Source organism: Microplitis demolitor, chromosome 3 (genome assembly GCF_026212275.2).
Source record: "Microplitis demolitor isolate Queensland-Clemson2020A chromosome 3, iyMicDemo2.1a, whole genome shotgun sequence".
NCBI classification, from domain to species: Eukaryota; Metazoa; Arthropoda; class Insecta; order Hymenoptera; family Braconidae; genus Microplitis; species Microplitis demolitor.
In genome coordinates, this window is record NC_068547.1 from 7,747,162 (window position 1) to 7,768,327 (window position 21,166).

A 21,166-nucleotide genomic window follows, 5' to 3' on the forward strand; every position below is an offset into this window, starting at 1 on the left:
GGATTATGACGCTCTATCTTCTTACCACGGTGTGTAAAATACTATTTTTCAACCAGATCAGAACCTGAACTTTTCAATTTTTGTCTCTGTGGAAAGAATGGCACACGCGCTGATTTTCATCATTTGTTTTTTCATAAAAGAAAAGAACGACTTTCTTTTAAAATAGTATATTACATACATAGGGACGAAGATAGGACATATTTTAATTTCGAAAAAAAAAAAGCTTAAATACTTTTATTTGTCAAAAAAAATTATGTTTATTTTAAATGGGAAAGTGAGCTGATGTTTTGGGAGAATTTTTTCTATACCTAAGACTAACTTTTAACACTGTAAGATTTACAGAAAAAGAAAAAAAAACATTTTTGTAATGTATGATCAGGAAATACTTGGTAAGATGCTTACAGAGTACACCTTAAAATATAATATTTTGTATAAGTGGTAATTAAAATACTTCAGTATCCGAACATATTTTTGGCGTAAGAATTTAAAATATCCGTGTGGTTCATGCCCGAAGAATATGCCACTAGTGGCTAAAGTCAGCCTCATAAAATTTTATATTAAAATGCAATCCATTCTGATTAGTCAAAAGTATTATTTAATATATATTATATAGCTACCTTTTATATTAAATCATGAAATTTTAGTAAAATGGACAGAGTTTTTCTCCTTATTGGCTATCGTCCCAATTGGGCCACGTGCCAAAATGTAAAGTTTATCTTTATCCCTACTTAATAACAAATCTATTACCTCTCTTTTTTATGACGTCACTTTAAATTTAGCTACCTTATTAACATGGCCAAAATCTCTGGACTGCACATGCGCATTAATTAATAAGCACACGCATGCGTAGATCAATGCAACATCAGCTGAATTTTATAACCTTACATATCTCCGTTAATTGATGCGACACATCACCAAATTTGACGTTGTTTTTATAGAGTTAAGTTATCTTAAGTGAATAATAACATTAAAAAAATTATCCAATTCTATAAAGTATAAATCTTTTTTGATGATAACACAGTCAACTATCTTTACAACTTCGATTGCACGACGCTGACTTTAGACATCTAACGACGTTTCCCTTCATGCATTATAGTTACATAAACTGTTGTATACATCTAGTGACACCGCGTATTACATTCTAACGTGTTGGCAATACTCACTTAGATACTGAAAGAAAAATACTTGAACGAAGCATTTTTTCTTGAAAATATACATTTTTTTCTCTCAGTGCATCGTGCCGCCAAACCCACACTCGAGTATAATACTGATTCCACAAGATGTATAAGATACTGTAATATATGGGAATCGATAATACAGATATTAATTATATAATTATGAATGTCATTTTTAATGACCCTGATTAAAAAAAGGGATTTAAAATGATTTGCAATGTTAAATTCCCATAAGAAGAGAGATTCAAAAGTATTCAAGGTATTCAAAAGTATTTAAAATTTTTTATTTCGAATCTTTTTAAATCCCTTTTTTTAATCAGGGGAGTGCGGATAATTGAAGCTGAGTCAAAAGTCCTTTATATATAACTATGCTATCTTTTGATTAAAAACTTCGATAGAAACTGTTCGATTCTGATTGTAAGTCAATTGGATCTTAACAAGTATCGTCATCAGACAGAACAAAATATTATAACGGCCAGAAACTCTCAGCGACCTTCCTCAATTTTGAGGATATTTCAGTACAACGTTACTATATCAACCAGACTATAATTATTAAACAATTAACTTATACTTTTCTCTGTAGGCATATTGCAATGTATTATTCGAAAGTGGTATGTTAATTTACATACATACACTTTGTCTACTAATCTTTACATTTCGTATATTATTCCCAATTGTACAAAATTTATCAACTTCTATTCCTCACTTACAGTCTTAATAGTTAATTTGAAGATGTAAAAATATTTTTTTACAACTCATGGTAAGAAAGCACGTCTTTGATTGGTTAAAAATGACACTACAAAGAATGTTCATATTGTTCGTGAAAAATGTGACAAATCTACACTTTTTGTATATATGTATAGATATACTATTTATTAGTCACTAAACGATCTAACAGATAACCCAATGAACAGCTGTCTCGAGTTACGATAATGGAAAGTCTCAAATTATAGAAAATCATGTTACTGTATTTAATTATAATGTACAATTCGCTATGTGACTGTCGCGAATTGTCTCGAGCTTGACTCGAAACTTAAGTTATTTTTGCTGAGCATCAATATATTGAAAACAATAAAAATAATTTTAAATTATTATAAAAATAAATTAAATCACATTTAATTGTTACTATTATTATTTTTATTTAATAATTTTTTGCATCAGAAATAATTTTATTTTATTACGATTGAATATTATTTGAGGTTAATTAAAAAATTAAATTTAACGTAGTGTCTTTTTTTTCACCAATAAAAGACATTTTTGTTTACTATTCGATGCAAAAACTATTGTAACGGATTGAATAAGAAGGGCTTTTGGAACTCGTGTGTTGGCAACACTCGCTTTACGGCTCGTGAACCAATCACACTCGTTGTCGAAAGCACCTTCCACTCAATGCGCTAATATACTATTAAAAATACAATATAATCCGATATTAATTTTTTTGTGCTCATAAGAGATTTACTTTTTCAATTAAATTCAGAATTCGAATTTCCGAACGATATTGTCGGTTCAAAGTTTAAGGAATTGCTTCGGACTAATTGCGAATGCCTGAGATATCATTGGAACGAACTAACTAATTTAAACAAATTTTCCAACAATCGAAAAAGTCTATCTAAACTTAGATCCGATAAACTTCGTGGATCGGTAGGCAAAGAAGTTTTCAAGATATTCAAAATCTAAAGTTTGAAAACAGTTTTTATCAACATGTTTTTGTTATAATTTATCATAACTAAATATTTTATTAATGTCAAATAAATCCTTTTTACATTTCAAGCGATAGAAATCAACTGAGCTCCATGCATTGTCTTCGGCAACTTTTTTTTTATGCTTAGCGAGCTTAAATAAAAAAAAAATCTGATAAACGGTTGACCCTGCGGGTCGATCCTGAAATTTTCGATGTTTTCGAGCTATTTAAGCTTTTTTCGCCAACGATAACTCTCGAATTACTTAATCAACTAAAGTTGTTTTTGCAGCAGCCGAGGCGTTTTTTTGAATTATACACGGAGAGAATATTATAGTAAAAGTTACCATTAGCCTAAATAATAATTACTATCTAAACTAATAAATAACTTAAATATCGGCGTTACCGTTTGAAGCTTGCCTAGATGTAATTTTCACTTTCTGATTAATTTCACACACAAATACACCCAAACGCACACACATTATGAATATAAATAAAGAATTTAAATTTTTATAAATTTATCCTATTTCTCGTTTTAGAATTTTCGCAACCTTGAATGGTAACTGTTACCATCTATAATTGTAACAATTATAATCTTTAATAGTTACAATTAGCATCTACGATAGTAATTGTCACTACCATCAATTGTTACTGTTATCATTTTCAATGGTAAAACTAATTATTATTACTACTATTTCAAATAGTTAAAAATAAAAATTTAGTATTATAGATAGTTTAATTAAATTCTCTCCGTGTAGAGCTGAGTAGATTTTGGAATCGATTGATCAAGTTGTTTTTGAAAAATTAAAAAAAAAAAAAATTTTCGCATTTCTTAATTTATTTCAGAATCCATCCGATCGAATGATCCAAAATTTACAGCAAAGTTGACGGCTAACAATTTTGAATGTGTACAGACAACTATTAGAATCTATAAATTTTTCTATGACTTCAACATATATTATGAGATGATCAGTCCAGAGAATGAATACATACTACCAGCTAATGAACATTGTTCTATCGTAACCTACATCATTTAGGCTTTAACCACAGTAAAAAAAAAAGAAGAAAATACTTGATTTTATTTTGATTCACAACTTTTAGAACTTCACTTGTAATTTAGTTGCAATTTTTAATACTCAAATATTAAAAAATACAACCCGTCATTCACTGGTTTAGTTACCCCATCTTTCAAATTGCCTGCACAAAAAAATATATAAATAATATATATGTCCTATATAGTCAATGCATTGATGCATATATGTCACATATATATTTTTTCATATGGGTGAGAGATAAAAAATTTTGATTAAAAAAAAGCGTTTAATTATATTTGTTAATATATGAAATATGTATGTGCCTCAAAACGAAACAAGATTCTAGACAAACAGGATTGAAATTTCCCTTCCATAGGGATCCGGACCGTGATTTGCGGTAATTTACGGTAAAAGGCCGTAAAAACGTGTAATTTGCTGTAAATTATGTATATAAAAAACCCGTTTTGCGGTAAACGTAGATATGATACGGTAAAAGTACGGCATTTTGACCGTAAATTTGCAGCATAAGGACGACAATTTACCGTAAAATTGCGGCAATCTTGTGGTATTTTACCGTAAAGTGAAGTATTGCACTGTAGAAACTGTAAAAAGAAACGAAAACCGGTTCTTACAGTAAAAATGCCTCAAATTACGGTAAATTGCCGTATTTACCGTAATCCACAATAAAATGCCGTAAAAACTGGCAAAATGCGGTAAATTACCGTCATTTGAATCCGTCAGGGTGCTCTTCTGAGATGGCACTGTTTTAATATTACTTACCACACAATATACTATTTGATCAGTTTGTTTTCTGTTTATAGTTTTATCAGCGGAATGTGAGTAAAAATTTGCTTAGATTTTAAAAAAAGAAAAGGAATCCGCTCATGAGCTATAAAATAAATAATCAAATTGTACTCTTGAAAATTTTTTTTCATCTAGTATTATACTTTAGGTCTAAAAGGTCATACCCTATTATACATATATATAAATATATGTAATGTAGAAATTACTTTTAAATACAGACATATATTATCGGCCTGACAAAAGTGTGTCGTTATCATACACTTTTTCACACTGTTCTTATTATCTATTTATTAATTAATTGCAAGTTGTTTTTTGATTACGAATTAGCAGATTTTCCTGTAATTATGCATATGCGTATGTATGAATTCACATGAATAGTACATGAATATGTATTAAATAATGCATTATACTACTGTATAACTAAGTCTATACGAAAATATTGAGGCTTTAATTCTAACCAATTACCAAATGAAACAGAGCTCATAATGTTTTAAATAAAGAAATCCGTAATTTGAGAAATGAATCGTTCTTTTTTTCTAGCATTAAATATATTATTTCAATGAAATTATTAAAGTGATGGATTAATATGAAAAAAAAAAAAAAAATAAATTTACGTACGGACCGATTCCATGAATAGTGATATAAACTGTATAGAATAAAAATTCGAATATGTGATATATTTATTATTTTTAATAAACTATAATAAAACATCGGATGTAAAATATTAAACGGTTAAATATGCGACAATTTTTGTTCTGAACATAATTGAATGTTGGTGTAAACATGAATGAAGGCATTATTATCTCTAATCACGACAATCGAGCGATGGCTTGTGTTCTCTATGCTCATGAACGGTTTCCACCTACGACTCGAACGCTCGCGCATAGTAGTGCCATAGATTTGGTATTTAATTTTTATGAGATGACATGAATGCATAATTTCTATATAAAAAGTGTATACGGAAATCTCGCACTTCTTAAGTCTATTCTGAACGATTTTGCTGCGTAAGCGAATTAGCTTCTCATGACTATATGGGGATCTATCTGAAAACGCCATGTGGGAATCTAAGCTGGTTTTCCACGTGGATTTTTTTGATAGGGAGTGCTTTTAAAGTGTTGAATCATTCCCTATAAATTGTTTGATTCCTTCGTTTTTTAAAGTTGAGTCGTTTATAAAATCGATTATTTGATGTATTACCAATTTAGTCATAGATATTTCGAATTGAATCAGAGATTTTTTCTTAGATCATATTTGCTTGTAAAAACTACTTGTTATAAAAATAAAATTCTATTCTTCACAGTAAGCCAACTTTCTTGCTGTTGTAAATTTTCATGAAAAAAATAAAATCTCTTAATATTTTAGACATATCTGGATTCAATTAAATTCATCAGTTGAAAAAGTGTGGCAAATTTACAAAACACAATAAAAGAAAAAAATGCTTATATATTGTGTTAATTTGAAGAAGATATTAAATGTGATAAAAAAAATCATTAATTACTTTTTTTTTTAGTATAACAATAATCCATTGTGATAAAAATTTTTTGTAAAACAAGTTTAGAAATTTTTTGAAAAGAAAAATATTTAATAAAATATTACGAATTTTCTAGAGGTATTTTTTTTTTTCAATTCACTGGTTAATCGCGTCATGTTGAGCACTTTTGAATTTTTAAATTTCTAATTTCGTTGAAATTTCGAAAAATTTTGGTGCCCAATCGAGGAAACAATCGATTTTTCTTCTTCAGATTCTTTTGCTAATTTTTTCCATAACTTTGTGATAAAAAAATTGGAAATAATGCTTTTTTTTCAATTTTTTGAAAATAATTTTTGAATTAACAGGATGATGGTTTTAACTATCGACAAACGAAAATTTTCATTTAAAATAAAAAAAATTCTCTTTTGTAAACCTTTAATACTGTATTAATAAAATACATAGGAAAATCTGCACATCTCCTATCCTGTGGAAACCAGTACCCAGAAAAAAATAATCGGTAGCGGCTACTGAATATTTTTTTCCGTGTTGTTAATAAAATACGATAAGTTTTACTTAAGTTGTTGTTTGTGTGAAGGGATTAGTCGTACGAAAGTAATTATTTGATGGTCTTGTTATCTTTCAATATATTAAAATTTTTTCCGGAATTACAATACATTTCCTATACAGAAAGTTCTATGATTATATTGTGTTGTTGTGTTTAAAAAGTGTTTTTTGAAGTTCGGTACACCTTTCAAATAGTAATTTAACATACTTATTTAAATAATTATACTTATAAAATAATTATGTATTTAGTTATTTAATTACATATGCGAAATAATGTTCATATATTGTAGAGTGTAAGTTATTTATGTACACAATTTAAATAAATCACTATTGTTGTATAATAAAATTATTTATACGCTGAATAGTTATTGAGATTAAATAGTATTTAGAATTATAAATTAAAGATTGAGCTTTAAAAATCTATATAGTAAATGTTGCATATTATAAAACTTTCATTAGATAATTAGCATATAATTAGTAGCTCTGACAGACAGGTGATTTCAGTCTTTTTTACAGAATTCAGACAGACGGGCAATTTTAGTCTCTTTTACAGAATTCCGACAGACAAGTGATTTTAGTCTTTTTTACAGAAATCTGACAGGCGGGCGATTTCAGTTTTTTTTATTAAATTTGAACAGACATGTAATTTCAGTCTTTATTACAGTATTCTGACAGACGGGTGATTTTAGTCTTTTTTACAGTATTCTAACAGACCGGTGTGTGCGCGCGTGTGTGTGTGTGTGGGAGAGGGGGGGGGAGCTGCAAACTTCTCATATCTTGTTAATGAATGAACCGATTCCGATGACTCTTGCGGCATTCAAAAGAATTCTTTTTACATTAGGTTTTAAGAAAATTTTAGATCATTTAGTTGAATAGACTCTAAGATATCTAAGAAATAAGAAAAAAAAAAATTTTTTTTTCGCTTTTTTTTGGATAATTGGAAAACTGTTAGATCTATCAATTCGATCATCTAATCAGCTTTAGAACTCGATAAAAGCTTTCGATTGTCGCGAAAAACGTCTCAATCGGACAATCCGTTCGAAACACTGAAAAAATAATTTATCAAAAATTAATAAAATTTGACAATATTCAAAAAACGGTTTACTTAGATTGTTTCCAAGTCGATGATTGTTAAATATTAATAACAATTCAATTTTTCGAATGAAGATTAAAGACAATTCATGACGATTTTAAATTTTAATCGGTATTAATCGTTGTTAATCGTAAATAATAAATTGTCTTTTGATGATTTAGGACGATTAAATCTGAAAATCCATGACGATTAATGATGATTTAATTTTTAATCGTTTTTAATCGTCACAAATCGTTTTGCTTAATCAGGGATGCTATATATATTATTTACTATCGTGATACGTAAGCAGTATGTTAGGTTAATGTAGATTAGGAGAAATTTAGAAAGTCCTATTTTTTAAATAATTCTTCTTTTTCACTTTATGTTTTTTTTTTTTTTAATTATTTTAACAAGCATAAAAACAATTTATTAGTTGTAACGCGTATACAAGGCAATACGTTAGGTTAGAGGGTACAACGCCACCATTTTCATTAACACTATAGACAAACCTCACATAATAATAGTTTATAAATGTTTATTAAATATTAATAAATCTCGCCCCGTTAGCACCACTATTAAGTTGGCGCGGAAATCTAATAATTTTTAATTAACGATACACCAAAAAATTGCTCTCAAAATGCTCTTTCAGAATCCGAAGTGCTCGAAAATATAATTATACTAATGTTTTCGAGCTCTAAGAGGGAAGTTTTAGGGCTGGCCCGCAGGGTCAACTGATGCCTAGACTTTTTTTTTATTCCGATACTTTTGACACCAAGTTTTTGCAGTCAACTTGAGGTCCCATTTCAGCTGTAGATTTCTACGTCAACTTATTGCAGTTAAATTGGCTATCAAAGCTACCCTGATAAGCAGACATTGCTCTACAAGTGTTGCAGTGAAACATTTACGGCTAACTTAATGAGAAAGTTTCTGGCAAACCTTGGCTGTATAATACTTTCCTTTAAGTTGGCTTCAGAATACGGCAGTAGCTTGAATGTAACTTGCCAGAAAAACTTGTCGTCAATTTCAAGTGAAACTTTCAATCAACTTAACGTCATTGTCTGACAGTAACACTTGTGGTCAAATTTGAATTCAAATTACAGACAATTTACTGTCAACTTAAAGGTAACTGCTTGCTCTCCAACACTTTTTTTTAAGTTACCTTTAGATTACGACAGTAGCTTCCCTGATACCACGAGTTGATCGTGAAAAAGTTGGTCATTCATTAGTTTCCGACCAACTTGACGACAAGTTATCGACAACTTCAGCTTTTGTAACTTTTGGCTACAAGTTACCGCCAACTTTTTGAGAAAGTTGGCGCCAGTATGGAGCCGCAACTGGAATGCAAGTTTCTGAGGAAATTGAAAGGAAACTTACCGTCAACTTATGATTTCCAACATTTGCAAGCAACTTTTGCCACCAACTTTCTCAGAAAATGTCTATCAACTATTGGAGGTTCAACTGTTGGCGGCCAAATTGGTGTCCAGTTGCAGCTGCAAGTTTCTCATCAGTTTCTCGCCAACTTGGCCATCAGAGATTGTAGTTAACTTATGGTTAGGGTGGCTGTCAGGGTAGGATAGATTTTTTTATGACTTTGTTACCTACGGTAGATAAATTTTATGTTACTTGCTCTGGTATATATATATATATATATATATATATATATATATATGTATGTGTAGATAATACACTATAGAAAATTGGCTTCGAAATTGCATGCAGTGGCTAAAGTAGTATGAGAGCCGAACATTTTTATCCACAGAGGGATTCGGAGCCGACGAGACCCGAAGCCGATTCTCTAACCAGTACAGTACATAATTTAGATTACATACGATTAAATATAAATAAATTATAACAGATACGTATATAAGTAGAGTCGATTTTGTAATTCAGAAATTCAGTCGACGAAAAAAATAAAATCGAAGAAAAAAAAACGAGTTGTTGACTGTTTCGTTCATCGCAACCATCATGCTTACGGTAAAACGATTTTAAATCCATTTAAATAACAAAACTCAAATTGTTAGATAAAAGCTATTTTATCTAAATTTTACACTAATTAAAATTATAATAATCAATTGTTAACTTTTAGTCTGCTGTCAAAGGGATCGTACGACGATCATTTTCTACTTCAAAATGGGCTGCCGCACAGCAGGTTAATATTTATCAATATTTTTTTTTAAATATTACAACTAACCTAGATTTTTAAAAACGTCTACTAGCAGTTAAGACACTTTATTTATTAGTCAACTTAATTAACATCTTCGTCACTTAGTTTTTCATATTTCATTCTATAGAATCACCTCTAAAATACTTGTCAGTGTATAGATTTTTTTACTTTTTTTTTTTTATTTATTAAGGTTATATATAAGGGAATACACAAATGAAAATAATTAAATGATTAGCTAACAATCTTCTAAGTCTCAAGGACAATAGAGGTCATGTGATTTGTCATACGATTCATAAATTATCACGCTGTCTTCACGAGTATATATGATTATTAAATATCAATCACTTGAAATAATTTTCCAGATGACTGTCAGAGATTCATTAAACGCAGCATTAGATGAAGAAATGGAACGAGATGAACGAGTATTCTTGATGGGTGAAGAGGTTGCCCTCTATGACGGTGCATACAAAGTTTCTCGGGGTCTTTGGAAAAAATACGGCGACAAACGCGTAATTGATACTCCAATTACTGAGTCTGGATTTGCTGGTCTCACAGTCGGAGCAGCTATGGTAAAATATAATTTTATATTATTTAGCCATAGGGCCTGTGTCTCCTGACAGCGGTGAGACAGAATAATATACAGAGTACAAAGTCGGTATTATAATTATAGACTACATAAAACCCATATAACAATCTTATAGCAATCTTACCCAAGTCTGGTCAACAGTACACTAGTTGTCTACATCTTTATATAACTATGGATCTTGCTGCACACGTACAAAGTTTTTAATTACAAATCTTGTACAAGACTTGAAAAAATACTTTGGGTTATGTTGTACTTGAAGAATTGGACAATAATATTTAAGATATCTTGCTCAAACCGCATTAGTACAGAGACTGGAGCTAACCTTGCACCAGAAATTATTTGCAGACACTAACATATATTTTACGCCAGATCTGCTGAAAAAGTTTCATATTACACTATCCATCTCACTTCTGTCTCTCCCTATAAAAAAGTCCACGTAGGATTGCATTGGAACCCATAGGAATCTATATAGAAAAACGAGTATATGAATCTATGCTTAAGCACCTAAGAATCTAAGCTGAATCCCATATGGACTTTTTTAATAGGGCTACCACTTTATCCCCTCTATTGCCGTACTATACAGAATTCAGAGGTAAAGTGACAGAGATAGACGTAAGATATATAGATAGTTTAATATAAGACTTCTTGAGTCTAAAATTATTTCTGGTGCAAGACTCGCTCAAGATCGCGAAAGTTTACTAACACATCTTGAGCAAGACATCTTCAATAATTTTTTGTACAATATCATATGTGCAAGTCCTGTAACAATCATGTCTTAGAATCTTGCATTAATATCTTGTGACAGATTGATAAGTAAATAAAAACTTAGATACCTAGGGATCTTGTTGTGATGGAAATTGCGACGTGAAATGTAACATAAAAGACCTATTACCTAATCAGGGAACTAGTACCCGATCACTCCATGTATTTGTATATCTGTATTTAGTAAAAATAAATATACAAAATACATGAGTGATCGGATACTAGCTCCCTGATCGGGTACTGGGTCTCTTATCTTAACTAATTAATAATTGACTTAATAAAATTTTACTACTTTACAGGCTGGATTACGACCGGTTTGTGAGTTCATGACGTTCAATTTTGCTATGCAAGGAATTGATCAAATAATAAACTCAGCGGCAAAGACATTTTACATGTCTGCTGGTCGAGTAAATGTACCTATTGTTTTCCGAGGACCCAATGGTGCAGCTTCAGGTGTAGGTGCCCAGCACTCCCAATGCTTCGGTGCTTGGTACGCACATTGTCCCGGCTTAAAAGTTATTTCTCCGTACAATAGTGAAGATTGTAAGGGTTTACTTAAAGCCGCGATTCGAGATCCTGACCCAGTAGTATTTTTAGAAAATGAACTTCTTTATGGTGTTCAATATCCCATGTCCGATGAGGCAATGTCTAAAGACTTTGTTTTACCTATTGGTAAAGCTAAAATAGAACGGGCGGGAAATCATGTCACTCTAGTTGCACATTCCAAAGCTGTTGAACTTGCCCTGGAAGCTGCCAACGAGCTTGCTGGTAAAGGAATAGAAGCTGAAGTTATTAATTTACGATCACTTAGACCACTCGACACGGAAACTATTCTTAAATCAGCAGCCAAAACTCATCATGTTGTTTCTGTAGAGCAAGGATGGCCCACATGTGGTATTGGTGCAGAAATTAGCGCGAGAATTATGGAAAGTAAGTATTTAAAAAAATCAGAATCGATTGGTGATATTTATTGTTGTGAATAATTTTATAATAATTAAACACGATTTTTTTAGGCGAAACGTTTTATCATCTTGACGCACCAGTTATACGTGTGACGGGTGCTGATGTTCCTATGCCTTATACTAAGTCATTAGAAGCATTGGCTCTTCCACGATCGCAAGATGTTGTTCATACAGTGAAAAAAATTCTAGGTGTATCACAGTAGCTAAATTACGTAGAAAATTAAAAGGATTTAATGATAATTCATTTATTCACATGAATTTAGCGTTCTTTGTTGATTATTTTTTATTTTTTATTGGGACAAAAAAATTAATTGATTTTTTCTTACGAAATAAAATTAATTTACACAAAATTAAATTAGTACTACGATTAATAAATTAATTAAATAAATACGCACTCAGATATTGCTGATTATCAATGTTTGATTGAAGATGAACGCCAGTTTCATAGTTCTTTTTTTTTTTTTTTTGTAATAAATTGGTCGTTTAACAGCGAAAAAAAAATATGTTAAGCTCGCAATTTAAAATAGAATATCATAAAAAATTTCAATAATATATAAATGTAGTTTTGTGAATACTGATTATGGCATAGACGAAGCACATGAAACTCTGCCATACGTTATTGATTATTTATTACAGAAAAAAAAAAAAAAAAAAAAAAAAAAAATTAGGAAATAAATTGTAATATAAACTATTTATCGACTTTCTTCATCTTCTTTTTCTTCATCCTCTTGATGTACAGTAATTACGTCTATATTACAGACGTATATTAGTCGTCATGTGTGATACATTCGTAATAAACAACTCGTAACAACTTTCATGTATCGCTCAAATGCATCCCTTAAAGTTCCTTCCCTATATAAAAAATAACAAATAAATATAAATAAGTAATGTTATTTTCCGTAATAATTTATTATGATAAGGGTTTTTTTTGCGATTTATTTAGATTTTAAATGGCTTATGGTTGAATAAACTTCAGATTCGAATTCAGCGGACCAAAGGAAAAAATCATACTTGGTCTATAGTTCGATAAATTTTTTTTCTTACTAAAACTGCTAATTTTTGGCGATTTTTATGGTTTTTTGCAATTTACTTAAAATTTTGAGGGTGTACGGACAAAAATGATTTTAGATTCGGATTCATCACGTCGAAATATATAAGGATAGGTAGGTCCGGTCAAAAGTACAAACCACTTTTTTTATTTTGTGAGCCGGTGTATTTAAACCGCGTTCAAGAATTTTGAATATTAACTGATAATATGTAACTAATACTTGGAATAAGTTTTTTTATTTTTTCATGACACAATTATGGTCATTTCATTTGAATGTAACTTTTGCATAACTGAAAATATATAGGGCAGTCTTGAACAATAAAATTGGGTGGGTTTTGAATAAGCAAAAAAACCTAAAAATTTAATTAATTCATTATGATACAAATTGATGGTAAAAAATCGAGAAGCTTTGTTGTTAATATTCAAGGGTCGCTTGAAAACGTCCAAGAGACAGTACCCGAAACATTCAAAATTCTTGAGCGACATTCAAATATCTAAATTTTCATCGTAGTCATTTGATTTCATCCAACAAATTTTCATAAGACTCGAAAAAAAAAGTCGGTTTTTTTTTGGGTCACCCTATTAAATGTGTATAGTATTTTTCTTCAAGCACCCTTAAATATATAAATAAAATTTTTGTATATACCTCAAAACATCCATATCAAGTGCACATTGGGTGTAGGCATTCAAAAAATTCTTCAAGTCTGTATGCGACCAATTAACTTGTCGCCATGGTTCAATGCATCGCTCAACTAATTCGAGAAAAAAAAATCTTAGTTCTCTTGAACGATGTAAATTACAGCCGATTCCCAATAGCGCTCGGGAGTAAGAACGAAAATTCAAGTCCAGTTCTTGAAACATCCGTTCCAAAAGTGTTGGCTTCAATTTCATACATACCAAACTAAAATATTAATCATATTAAATATGAATTATAGAAATATAATAATAAAAAATTTATCAATCAGTTATTTACTATTTGTGGTGTTTATCATTTTCCAACAAAATTCGGCATTCTGACAGTTCAACGAGAAACTCTCTGTCTAAATCTGTATCAAAATATTCTGAACCTGTGTAACGGTAAGTCCACGACGACATCATGACATTTGCACAATGATAAAAATCAGAGAATGTTAAGAATTGTAGTTTCCGTTTGCTCATTTCAAATCTTAAACAGGCTATAAATACTACGGCTGCATATCGTCTGTCAGAAATAAAAATATCAAATTAATACAAGTATTTAATCTTAAGTTAAGAGCAATCTCAGACGGTGCCCGACTTTTAAAAATATTCAATAATAATGACTTTCAACTGTCATCCAGAAAAATAACTAACTTGAGTGAGGATGGATTTACTTGACCCAAGAATATTAGGATGAAGAAAAAAAAATTTAACGACCTCGATATCGTCGTTAAAGTTTTAGGTTCTAATATCTAGGACATATATCAGCCTGGTGAATAGCAAACATGACTTCTAATTCAAATGACGCGACTTCGAACCCGCCCGAAGTCAGTGTTGTTTAAAATAAAAATTAAATTGGAATGTCAAAATATTGAGTAGCCATGACGTTATTTTTATAATTTAAAAAAGAAAGTACATGTGTTAGTATAATAAAGTGTTGTCTTAAATCAAGTCGCTAATGTCTCAACCCTTGAGACAAGACCCTGCTTAAAAAATCCGATAGATTCTTATTGCTGTATGTATAAGGCCCTGTATTTACTTAACTATAGCACTTCTCATAGGACCTATTAATTTTTATAAAATTTCTATGGAAATTCATGAGAATCTATCTGAAAATTAAAATTTTATTCTAATATTTAAAAATAGAGAACAAACTATAAAAAAAAATGATTTTTCATTTGATTTTCCAATTTATATTGAGTGGCTTAATCTCACTCCAATAAAAGGTAAGTGGATGATGCGTTTTTTACCTGATTTAAAAATTTACCCTTCGAAATAGATAAATAAAAAATAATTGTTCTTACTTAGCCAAATCATCAGGAAGCAAAAAATGTTGTTTTATATTAGTGACTAGAGAACCAGGCAAATCTTCCACAACTTTGAAAATTCTTTTCACATTGTCATATTGCCTTCGACAACTTTTTAACGTAATTCCTGTTTTTTCAGCAACTTCATCTAAATCTTTTCTACTTTTAGAAGTTAGTTTTTTACCCAATATTTCACGTACCACAGAGTCATCAAATTCATAATACCTGTAATAATGAATTCAATACATTAAATTATATATCTGGACAGAAAAGTTACTTTAAAATTTTAAATTAATCTACTATTTAATACTTTGGAAGTGTTATTTAATATAAACATCTGAAGTATCAATATTTATTAATCATTAGTTTAAAATTTATGTTAAAAACTCAATCGATAGTCACTGAAAAAAATATGAGAAAAATAAAAGTGAAATTGACATTTTATGAATGTCAATTTAACTTAAAAATTTTAATTATTGAGCATAATTAATTTACCGTTTACTGAAAGCTGAAATTTTTATCATCCCTGGTTAAGAAAAATGATTTGGAATGATTCAAAAAAATTTGAAATGATTTAAAATAATTTGAATCGACTAATAAACTAATTTATAGACATACACTTAACATGGAGTAAATCATATTTTTTGATCAGGGGTACTAAGCAAAAAGACTTTGTTACAATTTTAAATTATTTTGTGTAATGTGAACATTATTTTTTTGCTAAATAATAATGTTTTGTTTTTTTAAAAGAAATAAAATCTTTGCTTTAGTGAAAACATTGTTTACTATAAAAAAATAGTTGAATGCTGAATAGTAATTTTCATCACTTTTGATAAGCTCAAAATAATATTTATAAACAATATTTAATGAATATCCATTTTAAAAAAGTGAAATGTAAAAGTCAACATTTTTTTAGTGTCACCATTGACATTTAGAAAATATTTAATTCATTTCTCGTATTACCCGAATTTCGTATTCGAATTTTAACACAACTTTAGTGTTGAAATTTAACACTTATATTTTTTACTGTGTATTTTTAAAAAAAAGTTTTTCTGCTCAAAACTGAATTATCAAGGACATATATTTTTATAACTTTAGTATTCAAATAGCTTCTACATAATTTTGAACTGTAATTAAAATATCCTACTGACAAATCGTCCCAAGGTTAATGAGTTGTAGCTTTAATATATTAAAATTAAACAGTTATTTACATTTCTATCAACATTTGACTAGTTTGTGGTTCGATTTGGAATGCCAGTTGTTCACTGGCTAATTTTGTTGGCGTATGGATCAATCTTTCAAGTAGTGAATAAGTTCGGTAATGATCTAATATATCAGATGCGATAAGATCCATCGAAGCGTTTATTTGTTGACATATGCCCCGTTGGTTTAGAAGATTGACAGCATCAGTGGCTGCAATTATATACAAAATATTGAATATGGGAATAGTTAACAATGAAACTTAAAGTAAAAAAATCATTACATGAGTAGCCATCAACCCAAAGTTGATAAACTTCAGGATCCACGAGTGTATAGTTGCTAATGAAGACGTCAACTTCAGATAACATTTTAATTTTTTTCACTTAGCGACAATTAAATCTTTAGCTTATTTAGTAAATTTCATTATTATAGACGATAATAAACTATGATATGAATCACATAAAAAAAAAAATTATATTCGCTATTTGTGTTAAGTACGAAAATTCTTATTAATTATTTATTTTGGTTAATAGAAAGTCTTAACCACACAAATTTTTTGATGGCCGAATTTGTTTTATGAACTAAATTAATTAGCTGAAGTAGACTTTACATATAATTACGATGGTAATACACTTTTTAATAATAGAACTACACAAAATATAAATAAACATATATATACTCGTTATTGTTATTGTGAGGTTAGCAAGTACCGAGAAAACGACATTCTAGTATTCGGAATAGTGTTTTGTCTTTTGTGTGAACTCTCTTTCCAAAGAAATCGCTCCCGCTACCGAACATTTCTAAAGAGCACATGCGCAATAAAAAGTGGGGGAATACTTTGCAGACAGAACACCCAGTGGGAGTAAAAACCGAAAATACCCGAGGTACATTCTTTTGTTGAGACAATTTTTTAAAATAACAAGTTGAACCCGAACATTTCACTGCAGAGACCGAAGATATCCGAATAAGGATGTTATGGTAATCAAATTTTAATAATGAATGTTTATTTTGAATATCAAGCACTTTCAGTTTTCCTAATTAAGAGAAATAATTTAATTTATACTAAGTGTACATGGGTGATTCCGTTTTAACTGTGATATTCAATGTCCTGTTTTGTTTGTTCTCACAGGTCATTAATTAATAATCAATTAATTAAATTTTTGTGTTAATTGGATAATTATAAACATATTCCAACATTATTTTTCTATTATATAACTTGCTACATAGAGAAAACTTACAATATATCACTTGAATGTCAGTACCGTGTCATGTCCATTTCTAGAATTTGCCTATAAACTGTTAATTTTTTGTCACAATAAATGATTTAAACTAATTACCTCATAAATTCTAATGTTTATGATCAAACTGAAAAAAAATGGCACACTTTTTGTTTAATATACTAAGTTAACATTGAACTCCGGTTTAATAACTTTTGTCTTTAAATTTTAACGAATTTTTGAATTTGAATTTGTGTGACTCGAGCGCCATGTACCTTGAGATTTATGAAACGTCTAGTGAACCATCTTGAAAGCACGTCATCTGAGTAATATTTACAAACATTGAGTTGATGAAATAGTGCCGGGAGTTTGTGTCATGTTAGAACTCAATTTTCAAAAAGGTATGTCATAAATTGTCTTGTCGATACCATGGTATTGATAAACTTCATTAACTATTAATTTTTACTGAACAAAATAGTAAATTCATGTACTTAATACCAGTCTCAATTTTACAGTAAATGGATATTATCGAATACATAACCAAATAATTACATTTGTTATTTAAAATGAAACTGTCAGTACCGTGTCTGTCAGTACCATGTAAAAGAATAATAAAATTAATATATAGTTATAATAATTAGTTGTAAAATTATTTTATTGGTTTATTGTAATTTTTTTTTATACAGATGGCATCAATGCTTCGTACTAGAAAGCTACCTGATACAAGTGACAATTAATTTATTCATTGTTAATTAATTAATTTATTTTTTAGTAAATACTATAAATTAGATTATAGTTGCTATAAATTATAAAGTTAATCGTTATAATTGTTATTAATCATTATTAATGTGTTGAATAATTATTAAAAAGGGGTTTAAAAGTGTTGTAACGGAATTTATAAATAAATTTAATAATTTTCTCAAACAATTTCTACCGAATTTATTTTATGTCAGTACCATGGAACACAAAATTTGAAATTTATTGCTCGTTCTTGACGCTTTGAAGTTGTAATAGAATCCTTTCAGATTTTTATTTTCACAGTGAAACAGATGAATAATGTGCATAAAAAAATCGAAAAACTTTAATTTCAAAATCTTAAAATTTCTAGTAAAAAGAATCACAGTTAGAACATAATCACCCATATAGATGTATTAGTCGATTGAAATTGTTTTTCTTAAGGGGAGAAAGGGGTCTGAGATACGAAAAAAGAGTACATTTTTGTAATTTCTTTTTTTCTTTTAAAGTACCTTATTTATGAACATTATTAAAATTTGTGACATGATTGAGCATCATTCTAAGAATATTCTGCTAAATTTTCATAAAAAAATATTAAAAAATACGCCAGAGGTAGTGGGAAGAACCAAGTCACTTCAAAAAAAGTCTCAATGCCGTAGGCAAGATAACTCATGTCAGCCTCATTTGATGTCAAAAAAACCAAAAAGATTTCTTTAGTATATAAGTTCATCTAAGATTTGAAAGAAGGATTTTTTTTTTTCAATACCTAGTTATTTTTTAATTAAACAAAAGGAGAAATTTTTGAAAAAAATCTGAGTTTTTCGATTGCACTTTTACCAAATATCCAAAAATGAAAATTTAGTTTATTCCTTCGTTCAAATCCAAGATAAACTTATGTCCTAAAAAAAATTTTCAATGTCGCCAAAGTCGTACGGAGCTGCAAGCATGATGTTCGCAAATTACTATAAAACAATTGTATTTCAATAATATAAAAAATTATTTTAATAATCTACTGCGATATAACTTTAAAGCGTAATTTTATTTTCTTTAACTTTTTTAATAAATTATATTTAATGAACAATTTTGGTGATCTATTTTAGTCCTCATTACATAAAAAATGTTGATAAGCTTATTATCCGTTCGAATTTATTGACGTATAGAAAATTTTGCGGGGCTCACTTTGCTCGCCCTCTTCTATTCAAAATGAGCTGTTTAAGATCAAATAAACTGTTTGATATGTAATTTCAATAACGACACATTATGATTCAAAATTATTATTATTTTTTTTAACATTTTACGATAAATTCCCAATATTTATGGCTGCTTAATAATTAATCAAACTTTAGGTAAATTTTTTTGAGTAGCTTATAAGCTATGTAAAATTATGCCCGGTATTTGTCATAATGACCGCGTGAATTTTTTTCGAATTTTAACTGCGCATTGTACGTTACTTGACTATACTATGAACGTCCTTATAGACCAGCCACCTACCTTTTACTTGGGATCAATATTTGCATTTTACTCGTGAATTCAACAATGATAAAGTTATGAATTGAATAATAGCTTTATTTACATTTATCTTCAATTAATTTAATTATAGTATAACATTATTTTACTGATTTTGTATAATGAACTCATGTGGCTAAAATAATCATGATAGCAAACATTAATTTTGGCAACGAAAGGGCGTGAACGATATTTCAGTTAGTTTCTACACTAGTTCAATTTCTTTAAATTTTTGTATGTCGTTCATAGGATATTTTGTATTCACTATATATCATAGTATCATATAATTATATGAACTAATATAAGCTCTGAATATTTTTATAATTTATTGTTAATTAGTTTTAACCATTACGAATTCTTATCGTTTCTTAGATTTTAAATTGGAGTATAATCATCTTATTTCAATCAGTGAGAAAGCTTATTACCGATCAAAATTAATTTTTTTCGCAGTCAAATAACGTGAAATTTTCAGGTTTTTAATTTCTGTATAGATATATGAAGAATATAATTCAAGCTACGTGCTTAATAAAATGAAAAAAAAGTTAATTTCTATTGTTTTTACACTGGAAGTAAATTCTGTTGGCTGGTATGCATGCATACAATTAATAAACAAGGGTCGGAATTCCTCTCCGTAGCGGAAAATATTTTCTGCATTAAATGAAAAAAATATCTCTATTCCGCCAAGAAAGCACTAGGGCATGCTCAGTATTTGTAATGCGCGTGTTTACAATACTAATTGCTTTGATGTAAGTCATACGAATGTAGTAGGAATTTCAGTCAGGGTACTACTTACGCATTGTATTGACATTGAAAGGTAGTATAGTTAACGTAGAAGGAAAACGGAGACGGCAAAATAAATCCTGTAAAAGTTATTACTAATTACATACATTTGAGAAGAAAAAAATTTACTTTCCAATACTCTGCAAAAAAATTTTGGTATAAAAATGATCTCTAAGGACTTTGCACGGTATCCTCGGTGTGAATTGACGGTCGGAAGTTATTAGGACGTGCTCCGAAAATAAAAAATTAAAATTTTGAGCAAAGTAGGTCTTCTAGAAAATCTAAAATTCGACTATCATTTTATTTCATCTTAATAGTATGTTAAACAGCAAGAGGAAAGTAGAACATTTCAAACCTAGGGTATAATTACCTACCCGAGTTGAAGGCAATGATGGAAAACACTTAGATTGGTAATTCTTACTT

At 29.3% G+C, this 21,166-nt stretch overlaps 2 protein-coding genes across 2 annotated transcripts; one reads left to right on the plus strand and one right to left on the minus strand.

Annotated features, from left to right (window-relative positions):
- Positions 1–9,569: 9,569 nt before the first annotated feature.
- Positions 9,570–12,627, plus strand: LOC103569712 (pyruvate dehydrogenase E1 component subunit beta, mitochondrial). Its single transcript, XM_008547170.3, has 5 exons — positions 9,570–9,772; positions 9,885–9,947; positions 10,325–10,531; positions 11,610–12,240; positions 12,324–12,627. Exons 1-5 carry the CDS (start codon positions 9,764–9,766, stop codon positions 12,473–12,475), a joined length of 1,062 nt encoding a protein of 353 aa, XP_008545392.1. The 5' UTR covers positions 9,570–9,763; the 3' UTR covers positions 12,476–12,627.
- A 329-nt stretch (positions 12,628–12,956) lies between these two features.
- LOC103569711 (acidic fibroblast growth factor intracellular-binding protein) lies at positions 12,957–17,283 on the minus strand. The gene is made up of 6 exons (XM_008547169.3): positions 16,789–17,283; positions 16,517–16,718; positions 15,303–15,530; positions 14,294–14,521; positions 13,967–14,221; positions 12,957–13,124 (listed from the first exon to the last, which is right to left on the minus strand). The coding sequence occupies exons 1-6, from the start codon at positions 16,871–16,873 to the stop codon at positions 13,046–13,048; spliced, it is 1,077 nt and encodes a 358-aa protein (XP_008545391.1). The 5' UTR covers positions 16,874–17,283; the 3' UTR covers positions 12,957–13,045.
- Between the last annotated feature and the right edge of the window lie 3,883 nt (positions 17,284–21,166).

Bases quoted from the DNA above. Each gene is read 5' to 3' on its own strand.
- LOC103569712 (XM_008547170.3), top strand. The intron at 10,532-11,609 runs GTAAAATATAAT...ACTACTTTACAG, and splicing joins TCACAGTCGGAGCAGCTATG to GCTGGATTACGACCGGTTTG. The intron at 12,241-12,323 runs GTAAGTATTTAA...CGATTTTTTTAG, and splicing joins TAGCGCGAGAATTATGGAAA to GCGAAACGTTTTATCATCTT.
- LOC103569711 (XM_008547169.3), bottom strand. From the start codon at position 16,873: ATGTTATCTGAAGTTGACGTCTTCATTAGCAACTATACACTCGTGGAT. The intron at 14,522-15,302 runs GTAAGAACAATT...TATTTCTGACAG, and splicing joins CTTCCTGATGATTTGGCTAA to ACGATATGCAGCCGTAGTAT. The intron at 14,222-14,293 runs GTAAATAACTGA...TTAATATTTTAG, and splicing joins AATGATAAACACCACAAATA to TTTGGTATGTATGAAATTGA.